Below are 19,619 nucleotides of genomic sequence, written 5' to 3' on the forward strand. Positions count from 1 at the left end.
AGCAGCCCCTTAAGACCAACAAGATGTTCAAGCCGCAACAGCAATATCTCCTGGTCAATAGTGTCAAAAGGCAGTGGACAGGTCAAGGAGGACAAGGACTGCAGCGCCACCTGAGACAGTAATAATAGAGATGTCATTGAATACTTTCAGGAGGGCCGTCTCAACACCATGATAACACCTAAAGCCGGATTGGTAGATCTCAAATAAATTATTGGAGTTAAGGTGATCAACCAATTGATTATAAATATTTTTTTCTAATATTTTAGCCAGAAATGGCAATTGGGAAATCGGGCAAAAATTGGCTAACACTCCAGGATCTAATCCTGCCTTTTTTAGACAGGGACGCACCGCAGCATGTTTAACAAAATGATGGCACAACCCCTCACTAATAGAATCACTGATAATGGCTAGTAAAGGTGGACCCAAAACATCAAACGCTTCCACTAAGAGGTGTGGTGGTACAATATCAAGAGGACAGAGTAGGTTTAAGGGTGTCAATAGTACTTTTTAACTGTGAAATTTTACAGTGAAAAAATGTGAAATAATAAAATTCAATCCTAAAACACAAGTGAGAAATTCCAAATAGATAGATTATATATAGGTAATAGCAATACTTAAGTGTGCAATGCCTTGCTGCTCTTTAATTGAAGTTGTTTAAACAGCAAACTGACTTATCAACACAGTGAGGCACTCAGTGTCACAATAGTCATATCTAGGTTAAGTTACTGACACATGACTTAGTAACACCAACACCAATCCTTTACTTGAGGCCATATAAAATCAAGCTATTGGTCATTGAAGTAGCTTGGGAATAATCTCATATGCTGAATTACAGATTTAAAAAAAAAAATTGAGGCAAACTTTAGAACTAAGTTACAGATCTATTAAATTATTCACAACTCAATTGAATGAACTTTTATTCTGCCTAGCAATAAAATTATATTGTGTTAACGGGAAATTTACACATAAGTGGAAAGACACATAACAAATGTTTTACATATCTATCGTACACTACAGAATTTTAATAGACACTAAAATCTGTTTTGCTCTCATAATCACACCCACTCTCACATCAGGCCCAATTATCTCTGGCACCAATACTGAACATGCAATAATTTCTCTAAATTAAGCTATCTGTGATCTCTACTTAAGTACATTTGAATTTAGGTTGCCCTTGCCAATAAAAATCACACCAGATATTTCTCTCATGCACAGTCAGTTTGAGGCTTGATTAACCAATCCTTGAGTACTGTTTACAGCATTGTCTCAATTGACAAAAGGTTAAGTCTGAAGTACAGTGTAAAATCACAAAATTAGTAGCACAGATTTTATGAACTTTTTTAAATGATAAAAATATAAGGATCCAATTTTCAAATTTTTAATTGTTTTAAAGAATTTAAATAGTATTGCAATGTCAAGCAAAACTTCCAGGTGCAGCAGCAATGGGAAATTACATCTTTAATATCTATACATATAAAAGGCAAATCCCTCACTGACTCATCACTAACTCTCCCACTTTCCATATAGGTGGGAAGCTGAAATTTCGCATGCTCATTCCTTGCAGTGTACTTACAAAAGTTAGGTATGTTTCATGTCCTATTGCAACACCCAAGAGGGGGAAATCGGGTGTACCCCCTAAACTGTATGTATAGATAGGGGAAACCCCTCCTCACGATTTCTGCGACTCCCAATATACTGTACGTAGGAAGCCCAAATTTCTCAGGCTCATCCTTTACACTGTACTTACAAACGTTAAGTATGGTTCATTTTGCGCCATGCCCCATAAAGAACTTTCGAAAATAACGTCTTCTTTTTGGCAGTTCTCACCATTATGCTGTAAGGAACTTTCAAAACGGACCTCTCCTTTTGGCGGTTTCATTCTTTTTTTCTGTTAACAGAGTATTTCATGGCAGAGATGCACAAGGGCCGCCCCCGGTCCCCCCACAGCCACTGTCTGCGCACCTACCACGTGGTTGGCTCCCTGCCTATATACATTGACATCCCATGTTCATCCGTCGTGCTCACTGCTCCCTTCTTCTTTACTCCAACACTTCAAGCCTGTTATTGTTCGCTTTGCTTCACGTCTTCCTGCTGGTGACTCGTGCCTTTTCATTTAGTTTCTTCACACTTTTAATCCTCCGGTTATGCCTCCGCATACTCTAATTTTGAAGGTCGGCACACCAATTATGTTACTACGAAACTTACAACCACCAAAACTTTGTAACGGCACCAGGCTTCAGGTCAAATCTCTGCACAAGAACCTCATTGAGGCAACTGTCATCACTGGAACTGGCTCAGGGGAGACTGTATTTATTCCTCGCATCCCTTTCATACCCTCTGACCTCCCATTCCAATTCAAATGCCTCCAATTTCCAGTAACGATCTGCTTCGCTATGACAATAAATAAGTCACAGGGCCAGATTCTAAAAAAGGTCAGCATTGACTTGACACAAGATTGCTTCTCACATGGCCAACTTTTGGCCAAATTGTGAATTTACCCTTGGGATTAATAAAGTATCTATCTATCTAACTGTACATTGCATGCTCAAGAGTAAGCTCAGCAGACAGCTTGGTCATTTTACTGCCCGAGGGCAGAACTGCAAACATCGTTTACAAAGAAATCCTTACATCCTAAAAATGTGCATTTCTCATACACAACAATTACAATCATAAATTAAACACTTTACAATCATCAAATTCACCCTCAATACTAAAATAAGCCTACGACAATTACGTTGACAATCATGTTACGTTATTTTTAAAATGTTTCCTTCTGTTTTTCACAACTTCTTTAACACACTACTTCTCCGCCGCGAACTGTGGGTATTTTTCTAGTACTATATGAATTCTAACACCTTTTAAAGAACTCCTAACTAAATTACTGAAAACAATCTACCACCATTCTCTCACCACCTACTGTACTCTTATCCTTCTTACATACATAGTGCCTTTGGACAATTATAGACACAAATATGGTTAATATTTATTTACCTTTTCTTTCTAAAGTACTTGAAAAATTTAGCCTTGCAGCTTCAGTTTCATCTCATCTTATTCATTCAGCCTGCATTTTGTCATTGAATGGAGGAAACTCTATAGTTATTATGCTGTTAGATTTAAGTGCAAGTTTTAACTTTATTGTCCACACTATTTTATTGTATGCTTCAGAATTATGCTGGGCTCTCGGGCTCAATATTTGCATTGTTAAATTCATACTTGTCTAATTTAGTATGTACAGTATAGTTATAATCTGGTGTACCCAAAGGCTTTTAACTATTACACATAAAATTAAATTTCACTAACATGTTAATAATACTCAGCTGTATCTTTCCTTTAGACAAATCTCTCTCTCCTATTGTTTTCTTAACTTATTACGCCACTGGGTTAAATGACTGAGTGGTAAATACAGTAATCCCTCGCTATATCGCGCTTCGACTTTCGCGGCTACACTCTATCGCGGATTTTATATGTAAGCATATTTAAATATATATTGCGGATTTTTTGCTGGTTCGCGGATTTCTGCGGACAATGGGTCTTTTAATTTCTGGTACCTCAGTTGGTTTGTCCAGTTGATTTCATACAAGGGGCGCTATTGGCAGATGGCTGAGAAGCTACCCAACCACAGCGCATATTATGTATTACGGTAAATAAAACTCCTCAAATATATTGTGAGCTCGGGGGCTGTTCGCGCCCCTAGAGGACACGGCTGCTCCTCAAAAAACACTGAAAGATTAACTTCACAGTGCTCCCTTCTTTGCTGGGCTTACATGTGGCTGCTTTGCAAGCAATATGCTTCCCGCATGGTGCTTCGCATACTTAAAAGATCAAACAGCACGTATTGATTTTTGATTGTTTGCTTTCCTCTCTCTCTATCTGATGCGCACTCCTTTGAAGAGGAAGATATGTTTGCATTCTTTTAATTGTGAGAAGGAACTGTCATCTTTGTCTTGTCATGGAGTACAGTTTAAACTTTTGAAAAAGAGACAAATGTTTGTTTGCAGTGTTTGAATAACGTTCCTGTCTCTCTACAACCTTATATTAAACTTACATTAAAAATAATATTCAAATATATTTAATCATAGCATCAATATTCTGTTTTACCAATAACAAGCCACACACATTTATTATTGTTTTCAACAAGTGCATTTGCAAAGCATGACATCCTTATTAACTCATACACAGCTGATAACAAGAAGGCGAGAACTGCAACCTTAAAATAAATTTCAGCTTTGCTGCTAAATGAGAAATGGTGTTTTCGTTGATGAGTAAGTCAACTTTGTATTTTACTTTATGATATATATAAAAGCAAAATCAGAAATATGGAACTTATTTTCCATTGTCATCAATGATGATAAAGAAAACCAGGAGCATGGAAGTTAACATAAAATTAATAAAAATTGACAATATTACCTGACACGTGTTTTATTTGTTGATAATTTTTTTCTTTTTTTCTATTACATCACTGAATTTCAATCAAATCCATGAAGGCATTTTTTACATTTTGGGGTATTTAGCTTTTCTGTTGGGGAGGGTTTACCCCTAAAAGTTGATATATCAAAATGTCCTTCTTCAGCAGATACCTACTGGTCTAGACAGACAAATCTGACCGAATTTCAGCTTTTTAAATAAACGGGAAAGTTTTTTTTTTTGATGAGTGAGTAAGTGAGTCAGTCAGTCAACTGTGCACAATACAGGTCAAATTCAGTTAGATCAAAGTGCTCAAGACAGAAAAATAATTTAGTATAATGGGGATTTCATTAAGCAGGAATGTGGAACCTTTGGCCACATACAGTAACTGTTCGGTCAAAGGTTGACAAAGCTGTCTGCAGAATGCCAAACTCGATGGCAACATCTGCTTTCTTCTTTCCAACATCAATATAGTTTTTTTATATAAACATTATCCCTAAATGTTCATAGCACTCATTCAGTATTATTAGGCTTCCAGGTCTGGGGAAAATGGGTCAGGGTCCAGAGCACATGGCGCTTGAGTTACATAATCAACGCTCCTCTGTCTCTATAACACATGCCCCTTAACTTTCCTAAACTGTGCATCCACTGGTGATGTTGCCTAATAGATGGACCAGCTTTCTATGGCTGCTGTCTGTTCATTTGGCTTTTTTTTCGGAATGCCACAATATAAATTGTGCCCTGCCATTTCCCATTGGTCACCTCCAAAAGAATGAAACAAGTCCTCCTTAAAACTGCCTACCTTGCCTGCTCTTTTAATAAATAAAAATAATAATATACCAAAGCACACTGCCAGTGCATGTGGTTCATATGAATGTCAGCTCCTTATCGTGGCTGCTTGTATGGCTCGCTGTACCAAGAAAGGACTATTGCATCCAACCATCAGTACTAGACTAAAAGAAAGATGCCAGTGCAGATGCTTGGGATTTTGATGACTCTTATATTTAAATAATAGCTGCCCAAATACCATTAGGATTTCTCTTGCTGTTGGTGTTTGTTCTTAATATGGCCACTAGAGTGACCGTCAATAAAGTATAAAAAACACACAGAAACGTACATGTTAACAATTTTGAACATTACAGTTTGAATACAGTGATCCCTCGATATATCGCGCTTCGTCTTTCGCGGCTTCACTCCATCGCGGATTTTAAATGTAAGCATATGTGAATATATATCGCGGATTTTTCACTGCTTCGCGGATGTCTGCAGTCTACAGTACGTGTGCGTCCTCAGTTGATTTGCCCATTTGAATTCAAACAAGGGACGCATTTGAATTCAAACAAGGGACGCTATTGGCGGATGGCTGAGAAGCTACCCAATCAGAGCACGCGGTTAAGTTCCTGTGTGCTGCTGATTGGCTCAGCAACGGAATGCTGCATTAACCAGGAAGTCTAATCTCACTCATTCAGAAGTAATGCACGTTACTGCTAATGCTTCAGGATTGCAGAAAAGGTAAAAGTTTTGGATATGTTGAAGGAAGGGAACAGCTACACCGCTGCAGGACATTATTACAGCATCAATGAGTCCACGATTCTTTTTATTTAAAAAGGAGGAAAAGCATATAAGATCTACGGCCGCAGTGTCCTTTAATCAGAGCGCAAAACGAGTTGCAAGTGGACGTGATAAGGCAGTAGTATGGATGGAATCTGCTTTAGGGATTTGGATTGAAGAGTGATGGAAGAAGAACAATGGCGGTGCTAAACAGTCGCCTGAAGAGGCTCCTTTAGAAGAGCTGTAACGCTATCCTTTGTTGTGCAGTAAAATTAAACTCATCGTTATCGGACAAGTCGTCGTGTCATTGTTGGTGAGTAACCATAATTAATTATTTACGTACAGTACTTATTACATGTACATAGTTTAGTGTCGCTGTACACACATTTTATTGTATACAATTTTTCTTGTATTGTACGTATTTATTGCTGGTGGCCTGTCTGTTGTAATGGCTGTAACGTATTGATAGCGGAGACGCTCAATATCTTTAAAATAATATTTAGGTTTTACTGTACATAATTTCAACGAATCTTACCTAATATCTAAGAGAATACAAAGGGTTAATGCTGTATAACTGTGCGTGAAATGTTTATAATAGTGTGGGAGAGTTTATAAGGGCTTAAAATATATAAAAATAACCATATAAACATATGGTTTCTACTTTGCGGATTTTCTTATTTCGCGGGTGGCTCTGGAACGCAACCCCCGCGATGGAGGAGGGATTACTGTATATACTTATTTTTAACTTAAATATTCAAACCTAAAAAAAATCCTTATGATCTATGCAGACTGGTGCTCACTTTGCAAAAAACGATCAAAAACATGCCTCAAGTGTCCATGCATTCACTGTCTCATGTAACCTAACAGGACAGAGCATGTACTAGGGCATGGTCAGCGCCCCACAAGTGAAGCTAGCATAGCTGCCTAAAACTGAGTGAGCAAAACAGTGCCGGGGATAAACAGCCTCTCAATCTACATTGTTAAGATTTAATTGCCAGGCATGGATCATCCTCACTCGCATGAAGATGTTTGGGTTTGAAAGGACTATTGTTGCTTAAAAGACCACAATCTGAAAACTATGTCAGAAATTGTTTGCCATTAAAGACTGCTTGACAACTAACTTGTAACCTGTTCACCACCTGTAAAGTGAAACTGATTTAGTATGGAGCCTCATTGAGAAAAAAAGAAAATCAGTTCAAACTGATTATTAATCCATTGTACAGCAATCCAGCAATGCCCATTTATCCAGTATGTATGCACCTAAGCTGAACACTTAGGTGTTCACTGTTCTTTTGCACAGATTGACAGACTTTCCCAGAAACCAACTGTGTGCTACGAGCCTCGAGTAAGCAACGTAACTGTTTTCACTGAAATCCTTTGTATTGCCCTCTTTATAACTCAGCACTTAGAGCATGCAAAGTTACATATTGTGATGTGCATTGTCACATGTATTAAATGTTGCAATGTAATGACTGTTAAATAAAATTATACTGACAACTGAATACTTATCAGATTTTTTTTCATTGCAACTTAAAAATTCTGTACAATTATTTTGGGTGTTTACTAAGTTAATAAGATAAACTTCAAGGCAAATTAGAAGAGGTGTAGGATGTAGTTAGTTTAAAAAAAAAACCACACACACACCAAAGACTGGTGCAGAGTAGAAAAAGACAGCATATGAAGTGACTTGATAAGTTTGTTACGATGTCCAGAATATTTTAAATTATGCCTTTAATTATGGATCAAGCTAAATACCATGTATATGGAGATTGTGAGACACACTGTGTTAGTTGAGGTAGCTAAATGTGCACTTCTAAAACTGAAAACACTCTTCATTAATAATGATATTGTAGCATAAAACAAAATGAAGGATCTTGGGATTAAAAGTGAATTGGAACAGAATGAGAAGAAACATACTATTAGAGTACCGGAGAAGTGTTTAAAAATCTACTTTGAGTACACCCGTATATCAAAAAGCAGAACAGTGAGGTACCAAAAAACACTGTCCCAAATTATATTGTGAATGAATGTGGCTATTTTACCAAATAGATAATAAGCTAATTGTTCAAAATTTCAAAAAGGCTGATTGTGGAAGTGATGTGCAAAAACAGATCTACACAACACCATAGTATTGCATGCAGAGCATGTGTAGAGTAACAATGCTAAAATTAGTGTAAGAAATCATCTTACATTTGAATGTCAGCTTTTGCCTCCAAATAAGTTTGTGTTTATTTCACAAATAAATTCAAATGATATTTCAATAGTGACATTTGATCTAAAAGCCCTTACATAATCCAGCTAACATTTTCAGTAGTGCTGGGGTACAAATCCCAGGAATCCAAAGAAACCAAATGCTTTACTGGCTTCAGTAAAAAAACTGTTAATGAATGATGATGTTCATATGCAAGATAAAGGGAGGAAATGTGACTTATTGAGGGCCTCCCTGTTAAAACAACCAGAAAGCCTGTTTTGTGTATAACCAAAAACAATACTGTGTGCTCATACCCTCTGCACCAGAAACTGCTAAGCTACACACATTTTCTGTCACTAAAAACAAGATAACTGCTTATTACCAAAACAGGACAGACCTATTTTCAGACAGCTGACCAAGTGCATTTGGAATTCGGGCTGTCAAAATGCCATAATTTTGGTATTCAACACCAATACCAAGGCAATTTCACAATTCTAAATACCTATTTAATACCACAACAAAACAAAAATCATTTTCACTTCCATTAATGACATGGATAATATTTTGCCTTTTCAGTAATAGATTATTAAATATATAAATACCTATATTAACAAAACATTTAAATCAATGGTACATTGGTCAAGTAGACACACAGCTATCATTGAAGTAAAATAGTATTGGCATTCATAAATATCAATTTACAATGCAAGATTTGAAATTAATGTGTGATTGACATGGGGGATTTTCCCAGGGTAACAGAACTTAGAATGTGTACTTGGTGAGATATATCAGTGTGTCCATGATGATGTAATTCTTTATAAACCCTATGCTGAACTAAACCTCCAAGATTTTATTACCTGACATTTCCTCACCTGTAACTGAAAACTGCTTAAAAATCAACAGTAAAAATAAACATTCAAACATCATTAAATTAGCTAGTAAAAAAAACTCACTGAAAAGTGATTTAACAGATGAGTCAAAGTGATTGAAATTTCAAGCATCACAAACTCCTGCTGTTTAATATTTGTCCAAACCACTTTCCTAAAAAAACAAAAAAAAAAAAAAAAAAAAAAACTGGGCCAGTTCAAACCACATGGGCACAGGTTAATGACTGGAAAGAGATGTGGCCATGGAGAAGCTGATGAGGGAACTGGCTAGGCTGAGTAGGGGTGATAGATACTTTATTAATCCCAATGGGAAATTCACATTCTCCAGCAGCAGCATATGGATACAATAAATAATATTAAATTAAAGAAAGATAATAATGCAGGTGAAAAACAGACAATAACTTTGTATAATGTTAAATGTTTAACCCCCCCCCGGGTGGAATTGAAGAGTCGCATAGTTTGGGGGAGGAACGATCTCCTCAATCTGTCTGTGGAGCAGGACAGTGACAGCAGTCTGTCGCTGAAGCTGCTCTTCTGTCTGGAGATGATACTATTAAGTGGATGCAGTGGATTCTCCATAATTGATAGGAGCCTGCTGAGCACCCTTCGCTCTGCCACAGATGTTAAACTGTCCAGCTCCATGCCAACAATAGAGCCTGCCTTCCTCACCAGTTTGTCTAGGCATGAGGCGTCTTTCCTCTTAATGCTGCCTCCCCAGCACACCACTGCGTAGAAGAGGGCGCTTGCCACAACTGTCTGATAGAACATCTGCAGCATCTTATTGCAGATGTTGAAGGACACCAGCCTTCTAAGGAAGTATAGTCGGCTCTGTCCTTTCTTGCACAGCGCATCAGTATTGGCAGTCCAGTCTAATTTATCATCCAGCTGCACTCCCAGATATTTATAGGTCTGCACCCTCTGCACACAGTCACCTTTGATGATCACGGGGTCTATGAGGGGTCTAGGCCTCCTAAAATCCACCACCAGTTCCTTGGTTTTGCTGGTGTTCAGTTGTAGGTGGTTTGAGTCGCACCATTTAACAAAGTCATTGATTAAGTCCCTATACTCATCCTCCAGCCCATTCCTGAATGCAGCCCACGATAGCAGTGTCATCAGCGAACTTTTACACATGGCAGGACTCCGAGTTGTATTGGAAGTCCGATGTATATAGGCTGAACAGGACCGGAGAAAGTTCAGTCCCTTGTGGCGCTTCTGTGTTGCTCACCACAATGTCAGACGTGCAGTTCCCAAGACGCACATACTGAGGTCTGTCTTTAAGATAGTCCACGATCCATGCCACTAGGTATGAATCTAATCCCATCTCTGTCAGCTTGTCCCTAAGGAGCAGAGGTTGGATTGTGTTGAAGGCGCTAGAGAAGTCTAGAAACATAATTCTTACAGCACCACTGCCTCTGTCCAAGTGAGAGAGGGATCGGTGTAGCATATAGATGATGGCATCCTCCGCTCCCACCTTCTCCTGATATGCAAACTACAGAGGGTCAAGGGCGTGTTGAACCTGTGGCCTAAGGTGGTGAAACAACAGCCTCTCCATGGTCTTCATCACATGTGATGTCAGAGCAACAGGCCGAAAGTCATTCAGCTCACTAGGACGTGATACCTTTGGGACTGGGGTGATACAAGATGTTTTCCAAAGCCTCGGGACTCTCCCCTGTTCCAGGCTCAGGTTGAAGATGCGCTGTAGAGGACCCCCCAGCTCCGATGCACAGACCTTCAGCAGTCGTGGCGATACTCCATCTGGACCCGCTGCTTTGCTGGCACGAAGTCTCCTCAGCTCTCTGCTCACTTGCGCTGTTGTAATTATGGGTGGGGATGTCTCTCCTATGCTGGTATCAACAGAAGGATGTGTGGAGGGTGCAGTACTCCGAGGTGAGAGTGAGAATGGGTTAGGGTGGTCAAACCTGTTAAAGAAGTTGTTCATTTGGTTTGCTCTCTTCACGTCTCTCTCAGGGCTCCGAAGATCCAGCAGTGACCAACAGAAGTGGTAGGACATGGGAGCCAGACTTGGATGATTTTAGTAGGTTACAGATGAAGGTGGCTGAGAAACAAGTCAAAAGTTTAACAGCATTCATCAGGGTCTAATCCCTTCTGAGTAGACCCATGTGGGTGAGCAGCAAAGATAATAGAGTGGAACAGTGGAGACAAATGGAGGGTAGATGATCTTGATTGTGGTTTTATTTTAAATAATTTTTAACCATTGGTTTTTCATCTTCTGGCACTGCACGGTTTTATGGATTATTTACATAATTTTGTACACTGTTTATTCTTATAAAAAGCACTTTTTGCACCAGATTTGTTGTCAGTGTACTCATTGTTTTAGTCCATCCTAGGTACATGACTATTGATGTCCCGGGAAACAGGAAGGGCAAGGCTGTGGTTACCCGGGGCATCACACAGCACAGACAAGCCAAACAGCTGCATCATCTGAAACGTGTATTTGTTTTTACAAGATACAAGTGTCGTCAGCACTGACACAGTACAGTTTCCTTCCATACCCCATAGTCCTATATGCATGACCGTGACACCGTTTAGAAAATGCATTAATGCTCAGATGGGTACCTGTACTGTATACAAACAATCAGAATACATGCAAAGCCTCATTTCCTTAATCTGGACAGTGTGGGAAATGGAATTAAAAAGAGATTCATCATTACAAGTTAAATAATTGCAATTCATATCTAATCAGAGACATTATACACTCTCAAAGGATGAGAAAATCTATTTCTGAGTTTAGTGTTTTGCCCATCCCCTGCCCACTTTTTTTTCTATTTTTAAATGATAAGCATAATTCCAGGAATTGCATACTGAAATTCTCTTTTAATCATACTTAATTTGTAATTACACAGCATGCTAGACTGTGAAAGTGTACTTAAGTATAAACACATACAAAAAGTACACTGTTCAATAAAGATTAGTTTACATTAAACCATTATGTAGAGGAATGGACAAGTTATTTAAAACACTTACCATCATTCAGGAGACTTTCAACAAGACCAATATCTCCTGAGGACAATGCCTTTTTTAAGGTATATACATCATACTTCATGGGAGAATGAACCTTCGATACCTAAAAATCAAAAAAATAACTTATTACAGGTAACATGGTGAATTTTCTGATTACGAAACATTTTTAGTATTTATTTGAGGTACTTCAGAAATATGCAGATTCACCCAATGATAAGGAGAAGTGCACCAATACAACTCTTTGATACTCTTTATCAAGCCAGTACTACTGCTTAAGTACTCCTATTCAGTACCTGTTCGATTTTATTATTCCTGACTTCAAGTTCAAGCAGCAGAAATTTTAAAAGAGAACTGGGGATAAAATAACTGAAAAGATGCTGTACTAAGAGGTAACAAACAGCAAATCATTGACAACAAAAGAGTGTGTGTACAGTATGTACATATACAAGATGAAAAAATAATTCTGATTGGTAGAAAACTGGTATGTCAGATGTAGTGAAATTTTTAACCTAAAGTAGCACACTATAAACCTGCATTAAATGTGATGGATAATTTATGAGTAAGTAATGATCTGCCAGCTACAGATTTTGCGTAGTTGTTTCACCTTACATAAATTAACTATACCTAACACTGATTTAAGTGATAACCAAAGGAAACATTTATTTTGTTTCTATAAAAATAAAATTTTGGACAAAATACCTATAATAACAACAACAATAATCAGTGCAAAAGTATTTTTCAATACAGGCAGTGCCAAGAGCAAAATCTGTAAGACTTGCAGTACACCCAGTTAATAGAAGTCAGAAAAATACAGAGTCATTAAAATTTACAAATAATGCAGCCATAAGATCACTTTTTGTATTACATAAAAACTGAACACAAGCTTTTGTTACTGTATGTATAACAGCTTATTTGGCCACACATCACTCACCAAGCATGCTTCAGTTCAGGTCTAGATAACTAACTGTGCATTCCTTGTTTGCATTTTTTATTTTTGCCATTTTGAAGATTGTTTAACTTACCAGACAGCACTACAAGTAACAGGAGAAATTACTTGGTGTGCCAAGGTGCACACAAGCAGCGGTCTGTCCTCCCTGCCTCATCTAACTAGCCAGAATACAATTAGCTGTAGTATGTTTAGACAAATAAAACTGAAATTAAATCAAATTACAAATAAAATTATCATAACTAATTAAATACATCATGCCATAAAATGTAAGCAACATAATAGGTTGATAGTGATAATTAGGTGAAACTGTGTGAATGAGAACACCATTATTAATTTAATTCTAATGCCAAGGAGGCAAGTATTTTCAGCGTTCTCCCCAGAAATGTTTTTAGCCTGCTGGGATAAAGGACTAGCCAAATGTATCAGCTTTGGAATCAATCTATACTGCAAAACCAGCCTTAACCTCTTCATTTAGTTGACTAATTTATTTAAATATAAATCTGAACTATAAATATAACATCTTTATCAACGTTAAGATGTTTTAAGAAGGAGTGACGGATATTATTACAATATTTGAGCTGTTTTTCAAATTAGTGATTAATTTTTTGCTAACCAATAAACAAACCTTAAAGCTCTCGGCACTGCTGGAGTGATCACTCCAGGGGCCTCATACATAACGCCGTGCGTAGAATTCACACTAAAAAATGGCGTACGGACAAAAGCGGAAATGTTTGTATGCACAAAAAAATCCAGATGAATAAATCTGTGCGTTCACCAGCTTCCACATTCTTCCGATACATAAATCCCAGTCAGCATGAAATGTAACGCATGTGCACGCGCCTGCTGCCACTACCCAACTCCACCCAGAATTACACCTCTTTGAATATGCAAATCAATATAAATAGCCCTTAATCTCAGCTTTCTGTGAAAAGGCAATGGCAAAAGCACGGGGGAAAATATAAGAATTTCAGCGAATACCAAGTGGAGGCAAAGAAAAACGTACTATTTGTTGTTTTAAACAGTGATATAAACAACAAAAGGAAGTTGATTGAGTGACAGAGTGTCGGAGAAACTCAAAAGCTCAAGTTCACAAAGTCACACAGTGCCCGAAATAAAAAAGAAGCTGTCAGATATCAAAGTCACCGTGAAAAGGCGAGTCATAGCCCACCGTCTGAGTGTGATATGAAAGCTTATTAGGGTACAGAGAAAAGAAAAAAAAAAAATAGGGATACAGTGGGGAAAAAGCTCGAAATGTCAACTTTAATTTTGACTTTATCACATAGTGTATTTTGTTATTAAAGTAGAACATCATAAACGTCATCTTAAAATAGTTTAACTTACTAGTTTCTCAAATACCATCGTAACTAAAGTAGCACATTAAATGCTTTGCTTTGTATGTGGTCCTCTGTGTGTGTGCATCACTATGTGCTTCTTAAACGGGCTTTCTCTTCCTCCGACAGGACACAGAATCCATTACATTCATGATATTACAGTTCTCTGAATAATTTAAATACTGAGATGTATACAGTACTTGATATTTTCATGATGATAGGAATTAAAGCATGTATTAAACATGGGAACACGGTGGCACAGTGATAGTGACAAGCTGGGGCCTCGTCCAGACGTTGTTCCTGCCTCACGCAAGATGCTTGCTGCGCCGTGCACAACCTTCGATTAAATAATTTATTGCAGCAGTACTGTCTATTTCAAACGTACTAATCCCCAATTCCTGTCCTTCCTTTTCTTTTCTCCATGTGAGAGGAAAACCACATTATTGGGGAACAGGTACATTCAAATACAGTGGGGAAAATAAGTATTGAATGCGTCAATGTTTTTCGCAGTAAATATATTTCTAATGGGGCTATTGACATGAAATTTTCACCAGATGTCGGTAACTACTCAAGTAATTCAGACAAAGAAAACAAACTGGTCCAAAAATTAAGGTATATGTAATAAAGTGGAATAACACTGGGAATAAGTATTTATTTTACTTATTGTCAATAGCCCCATTAGAAGTATATTTACTGAGAAAAATGCTGACGCGTTCAATACTTGTTTTCCCCGCTGTACATACAGAGGCGAAGCACTGGGTGCACATATTACCATAAGCGTTAATTCTCTGGCCTTTTACAACCTGCTCAGGTTCGCCCATTGAGGTAAAGGCTGTAGTTTAATATCTAACACTTATTTCACTACAAAAAACTTTTGCAAACATAGATGCCAAAGAGGCACGATAACAAAGTATAGTTTTCCCACTATAAATCAGCCTCCTCAAGAGCTCCACGTTTCAGATTCCCGTAAAAATCGAAGACGAGAAGGAACGGTCGACTTGCCGAGTTAAAGGAGCCTTTTAAAGCTACTGACAAAGCGTCCAAGTATTCCTGAAAGGTTCGGTCACATCAATCCTTCTGCTTAAAAGCTTACTTTAACTGAAATTGAATTCTTCCCAAAAATTGCTATGCTGTTGTTTGATGCATAACCATTTTGCTTCAATCGCGCTGTTCCCCCAGGTATTTGTGCTACGACGATATAAACACTGTAATTTGGCGTTCTTTCGACGGTAATTGAACAACATTTGAGTTCATTATTTGTGAACGTAAGTGAGCTCATGAGTACATGCATTTGTATGTACAGCGTAACTACCATATATTAAATTACAAATGCCTACCAATATAGCAGTTAAATAACCAAACTATGAAGATAAACTGCCATAGCAATAAATGTTAACCTTACTTGTTTACCAGACTGGCAGAAAATCTCAATATCATAGTCATTATCGCTTTCCTCGCTTTCTATTCCGGCTGGATACGCTTCAATCATTTGGGTCATTTTTACCGTTCTTACTTCCTAAGAGTTCGACAACTACTCACGAATCACCGAAAGTGAGTTTTCAGTTTTGATGCGCTAGAATACCGCGCTTAACGGGCGTGGCTTAAAGTAGGGCGGAAGGAGAAAAACTTTTAAGTGCGTCCGCCTGTGTATGGCAGTTGCTTTTGTGTGCCGCTGCTCACAGACTCTTTGTGTTCACAGTAGTGATGGGCGGAGTGAAGCCTCATGAAGCATCAACACGTTTGAAGCAATTGTGTCGGAAATCGTATCGAAGCTTCGAAGCATTTGACACTCACCTCTCTAGGGACACCTCCTGGCCATTTGTATTAACAGCACATTTTAACAGTAAACTCTTAGAGCATTGTGGACGAATACCGAATCTCTATGAAGTTGTGATATACACCTTTGAAGTAAAAAATTATAATTGGCAATAATGTCAAGCATTGTAAATCGACATACGCTTAGCAAGTAATTATTCTGCAGTAATCGGATCAACGTTGACTAGTTACGTTAGGCGCCAGCACGGATTACCGTTGTTTAGAAGTAAATGTATGCGTAACGGTGGCTTGAACAATTACGCCAGTCGGACAGCGCCAGGTCTCGTGTTCAATAACAAACCTGGTCAGCATCTGTCTGGGGATTGCAGATTTCCGTTGCCTGGTGCGTTTGATTGATAGTTCCGATTATGCGGCAATGCTCCTTGAAAACCTGGTTGGTGTTAGACTTCTAATCGGGAATTTAATCTGCATAATGTACATTCATATTCTAATTCCAATGTAAAACCAGCATATATCAGTATTTGAATTAAACTCTTCAACCAAACTAGACTACACCTCGTGGAAATGAGATTGGTCCATCACTAACTGTCACTAAATTTTGCAATAACTATACTGATACGAACTGGCGCTACACATCCACATCATCACTTGCATTGGAAATGAGACGCTGAGCTTTTGACGCACAAATGTTTCAAAACGACACATTGAAGCTTGTTTAAAAGTGCACGTGAGATGATGAAGGGGAGGTAAAGCCAAATGTCACTGAGATATGTCGTGTGTTTACTTTTATCAGCACTGTCAATTACTTCACCCCATGTTAGCCTTGTTAATGACGACGCTGTAGACTCTTCATCGATTGATACAGACGCCGACATGAAGATCTACTAATGCACTGGAAACAAAGAGCAGGCAGCTATCCATATTTATAGTAATTTAAAAAAAAATCTGTCTTTGCCAGAAACATTTATTCTTGTTTACCGTAAGAGCAGCCCATACTAATCATTTATCTCGAAGCATGCGCAAATAAGACTTGATACACGTATATCACCTAACGTTCAAAGTACAAGACCTGCAGTTTACATATTGTAACATAATATAGCTAATACAACTAATGAAACTACGTTAGCTAGATCTACCATTTCATCATACACATGAAACAAGACACATATTTTCATTAGATACATCTTTATCACACTGCTGCTTCACAGTAAGGAGACCCGGGTTAATTTCCCGGCTCCTCCCTGCGTGGTGTTTGCATGTTTTCCTCGTGTTTGCATGGGTTTCCTTCGGGTGCTCCGGTTTCTTCCCACAGTCCAAAGACATGCAGGTTAGGTGCATTGGAGATCCTAACATGTCCCTAGTGTGTGCTTGGTGTATGTGTGTGTCCTGCGGTGGGCTGGCATGCTGCCGGGGATTTGTTCCTGCCTTGCGCTCTGTGCTGGCTGGGATTGGCTCCAGCAGACCCCCGTGACCCTGTGTTTAGATATAGCAGGTTGGACAATGACTGACTGACTGACAGACATATTGAACATTAATGCAGTAATTATAGCAGTAATAATGAACCTGAGGAAGAAAAGGAATATTTATGAGAAGGGACAGAAACAGTGATATCGTAGCAAACAGTATAAAAACAACATATAACACAGTAAATAGAACATATAGAATATCAAACAAGATATTACACTTCACCAGCAACCACCCGGTATCTCATAAACGGAGCTGTGTTAAAACTCTATTCAGAAGAGTCCACACCCACTGTAATACGAAGGAAACAAAAATGAATGAGAGACGCTATCTCTTCCATCTTTTCACTTCAAACGGATACTCAAAAACATTCATTAATCGGAGCTTACACAGAAGACGCCAAAAAACTCAGCAAACAATTGAACTGAATCAGAACCCCCACCTCACCTGGCACTCACTCCCTTATCACCACAATATGCCAGAAGGTACAGCGGGCATCCTGGCCAAGTCAGGCGTCAGAATAGCACACAAACCCACGAACAATCTGCGCACGGTCCTCTTTAATGTTAAAAACAAGAAATCGATAGCAGAAACACGAAACGCAGTTTATAGTATTCCACGCAGTTCTTGCTCAGCAGTATACATAGGACAAACTTCAAAAAGAATCGCAACACGTATAGAGGAACATCGCAACGCCGTCAGAAGAAAGGACTCACTTTCATTGATCTACACGCATACTAAATCAACAGGACATTCATTTAACTGGGACAAGTCAAATTTAAGGCTAGTACTAAAAGTGGCAGAGAGCTGGCCGAATCTTGGCTATCAAATGAGAACGCCATCAACAGACACTTGGACGTAAATCCAGCATATGTAAACTTAAGGAGAACATGTTCATAATAAATAAACTGTATACCCAATACCCCCCCCCCCCCCCCCCCAATCACACTGATTTAGCCACCCCCCATCCACATAATGTTTTGCTATATATTGCGTTTGATTCTTGCAAGTCTAAGCATTATCCTCTGATGAAGACCCCTGGCAGGGGTTGAAAGCTCAGGAATAAAAACTACTTTATGATACATGATACATTTTTCTCCCTTTGTGGATCTCCAGCTGCAAATATACAGTAATCCCTCACCTATTGCGGGGGTTACGTTCCAGAGCCCCCCGCGATAGGTGAAAATCCGTGAAGTAGCGACCTATATTTATTTTATTATTTATACATATTTTAAGGCTTTATAAACCCTTCCCACACTCTTATAAACCCTTCTCACTCTCTTGTTAACCTTTCCCACACTCTTATAAACACTTCCTATGCTCTTAAACACTTTCTACATTCTTAAACACCTCAGACCAACACTGCACACTGCACGCAGCGATCAGACGTCAATGTGTCTGCACTCGCTTTGTTAAGGGGGGCAGCTGAACTCACGCTGAGCAGAAATGGACTTTGTGCTGCTTCTGCCAAAATGCCTGCTTGTCGCTCTGCGCGTTCGGAAGGAGGAGGAGTGTGTGTGGGGTGGGGGGGGGGGGGGGGGGTGAATACACGCATAACACTGTTCACTATAGAAGTGAGGCAGTGCAACACAGAGACTGGAATATTTATGAGAACAGCCAGAGTATTATGGTGAAGGAAGTGTTTTGAACCATATTAGTACAGCTGTTCTTATGCATTCTAATAGTCAGCATTTTAATATGCAAAATTTGTCATTTTATATTTTGACACTAAGTAATCTACTGCACAATAATTTCAGTTGTGTTGATGATCCAGAAAGATTTGTTTCACCAATCACAACTCTGTTGAAATTTTGTAACCTGGTGGTGGAATATGCAGTGTAATGTAATTAATATAACTTCCTAACTCTCGGGTCGAAGCAGTAAGCTGACATGAGGAGTGGAAATGTCCCGCCCCCATGCATTGCGGTTCGATACACTGAGCAGACATGCGTAGTACTGAGATTGCATCCTGATGGGGTGCTGAAGCCTCAGACATGCTGAGTACTGAGATCGTGACGCGACTCCGAAGCCTCTGCCATGCGCACTAGGTTAACTGAGGCTTCGAAGCGTCGAGCAGATTTGAA

The 19,619-nt window shown here is 38.7% G+C and overlaps 1 protein-coding gene across 1 annotated transcript in view; it reads right to left on the bottom strand.

The window, feature by feature from the left end:
• The window catches only part of asz1 (ankyrin repeat, SAM and basic leucine zipper domain containing 1), a 233,506-nt gene extending 217,568 nt beyond the window's left edge, over window positions 1-15,938 (bottom strand). Inside the window, exons 1-2 of the mRNA XM_028811545.2 lie at window positions 15,698-15,938; window positions 12,019-12,118 (exon numbers count right to left, since the gene is read on the bottom strand). Coding sequence (XP_028667378.2) covers window positions 12,019-12,118; window positions 15,698-15,793 — 196 coding nt within the window. The 5' untranslated portion in view covers window positions 15,794-15,938. The remainder of the gene's footprint in view (window positions 1-12,018; window positions 12,119-15,697) is intronic.
• Window positions 15,939-19,619: the final 3,681 nt, after the last annotated feature.

The sequence above is a fragment of the Erpetoichthys calabaricus genome, chromosome 1, assembly GCF_900747795.2.
Source record: "Erpetoichthys calabaricus chromosome 1, fErpCal1.3, whole genome shotgun sequence".
Taxonomy (NCBI): Eukaryota; Metazoa; Chordata; class Cladistia; order Polypteriformes; family Polypteridae; genus Erpetoichthys; species Erpetoichthys calabaricus.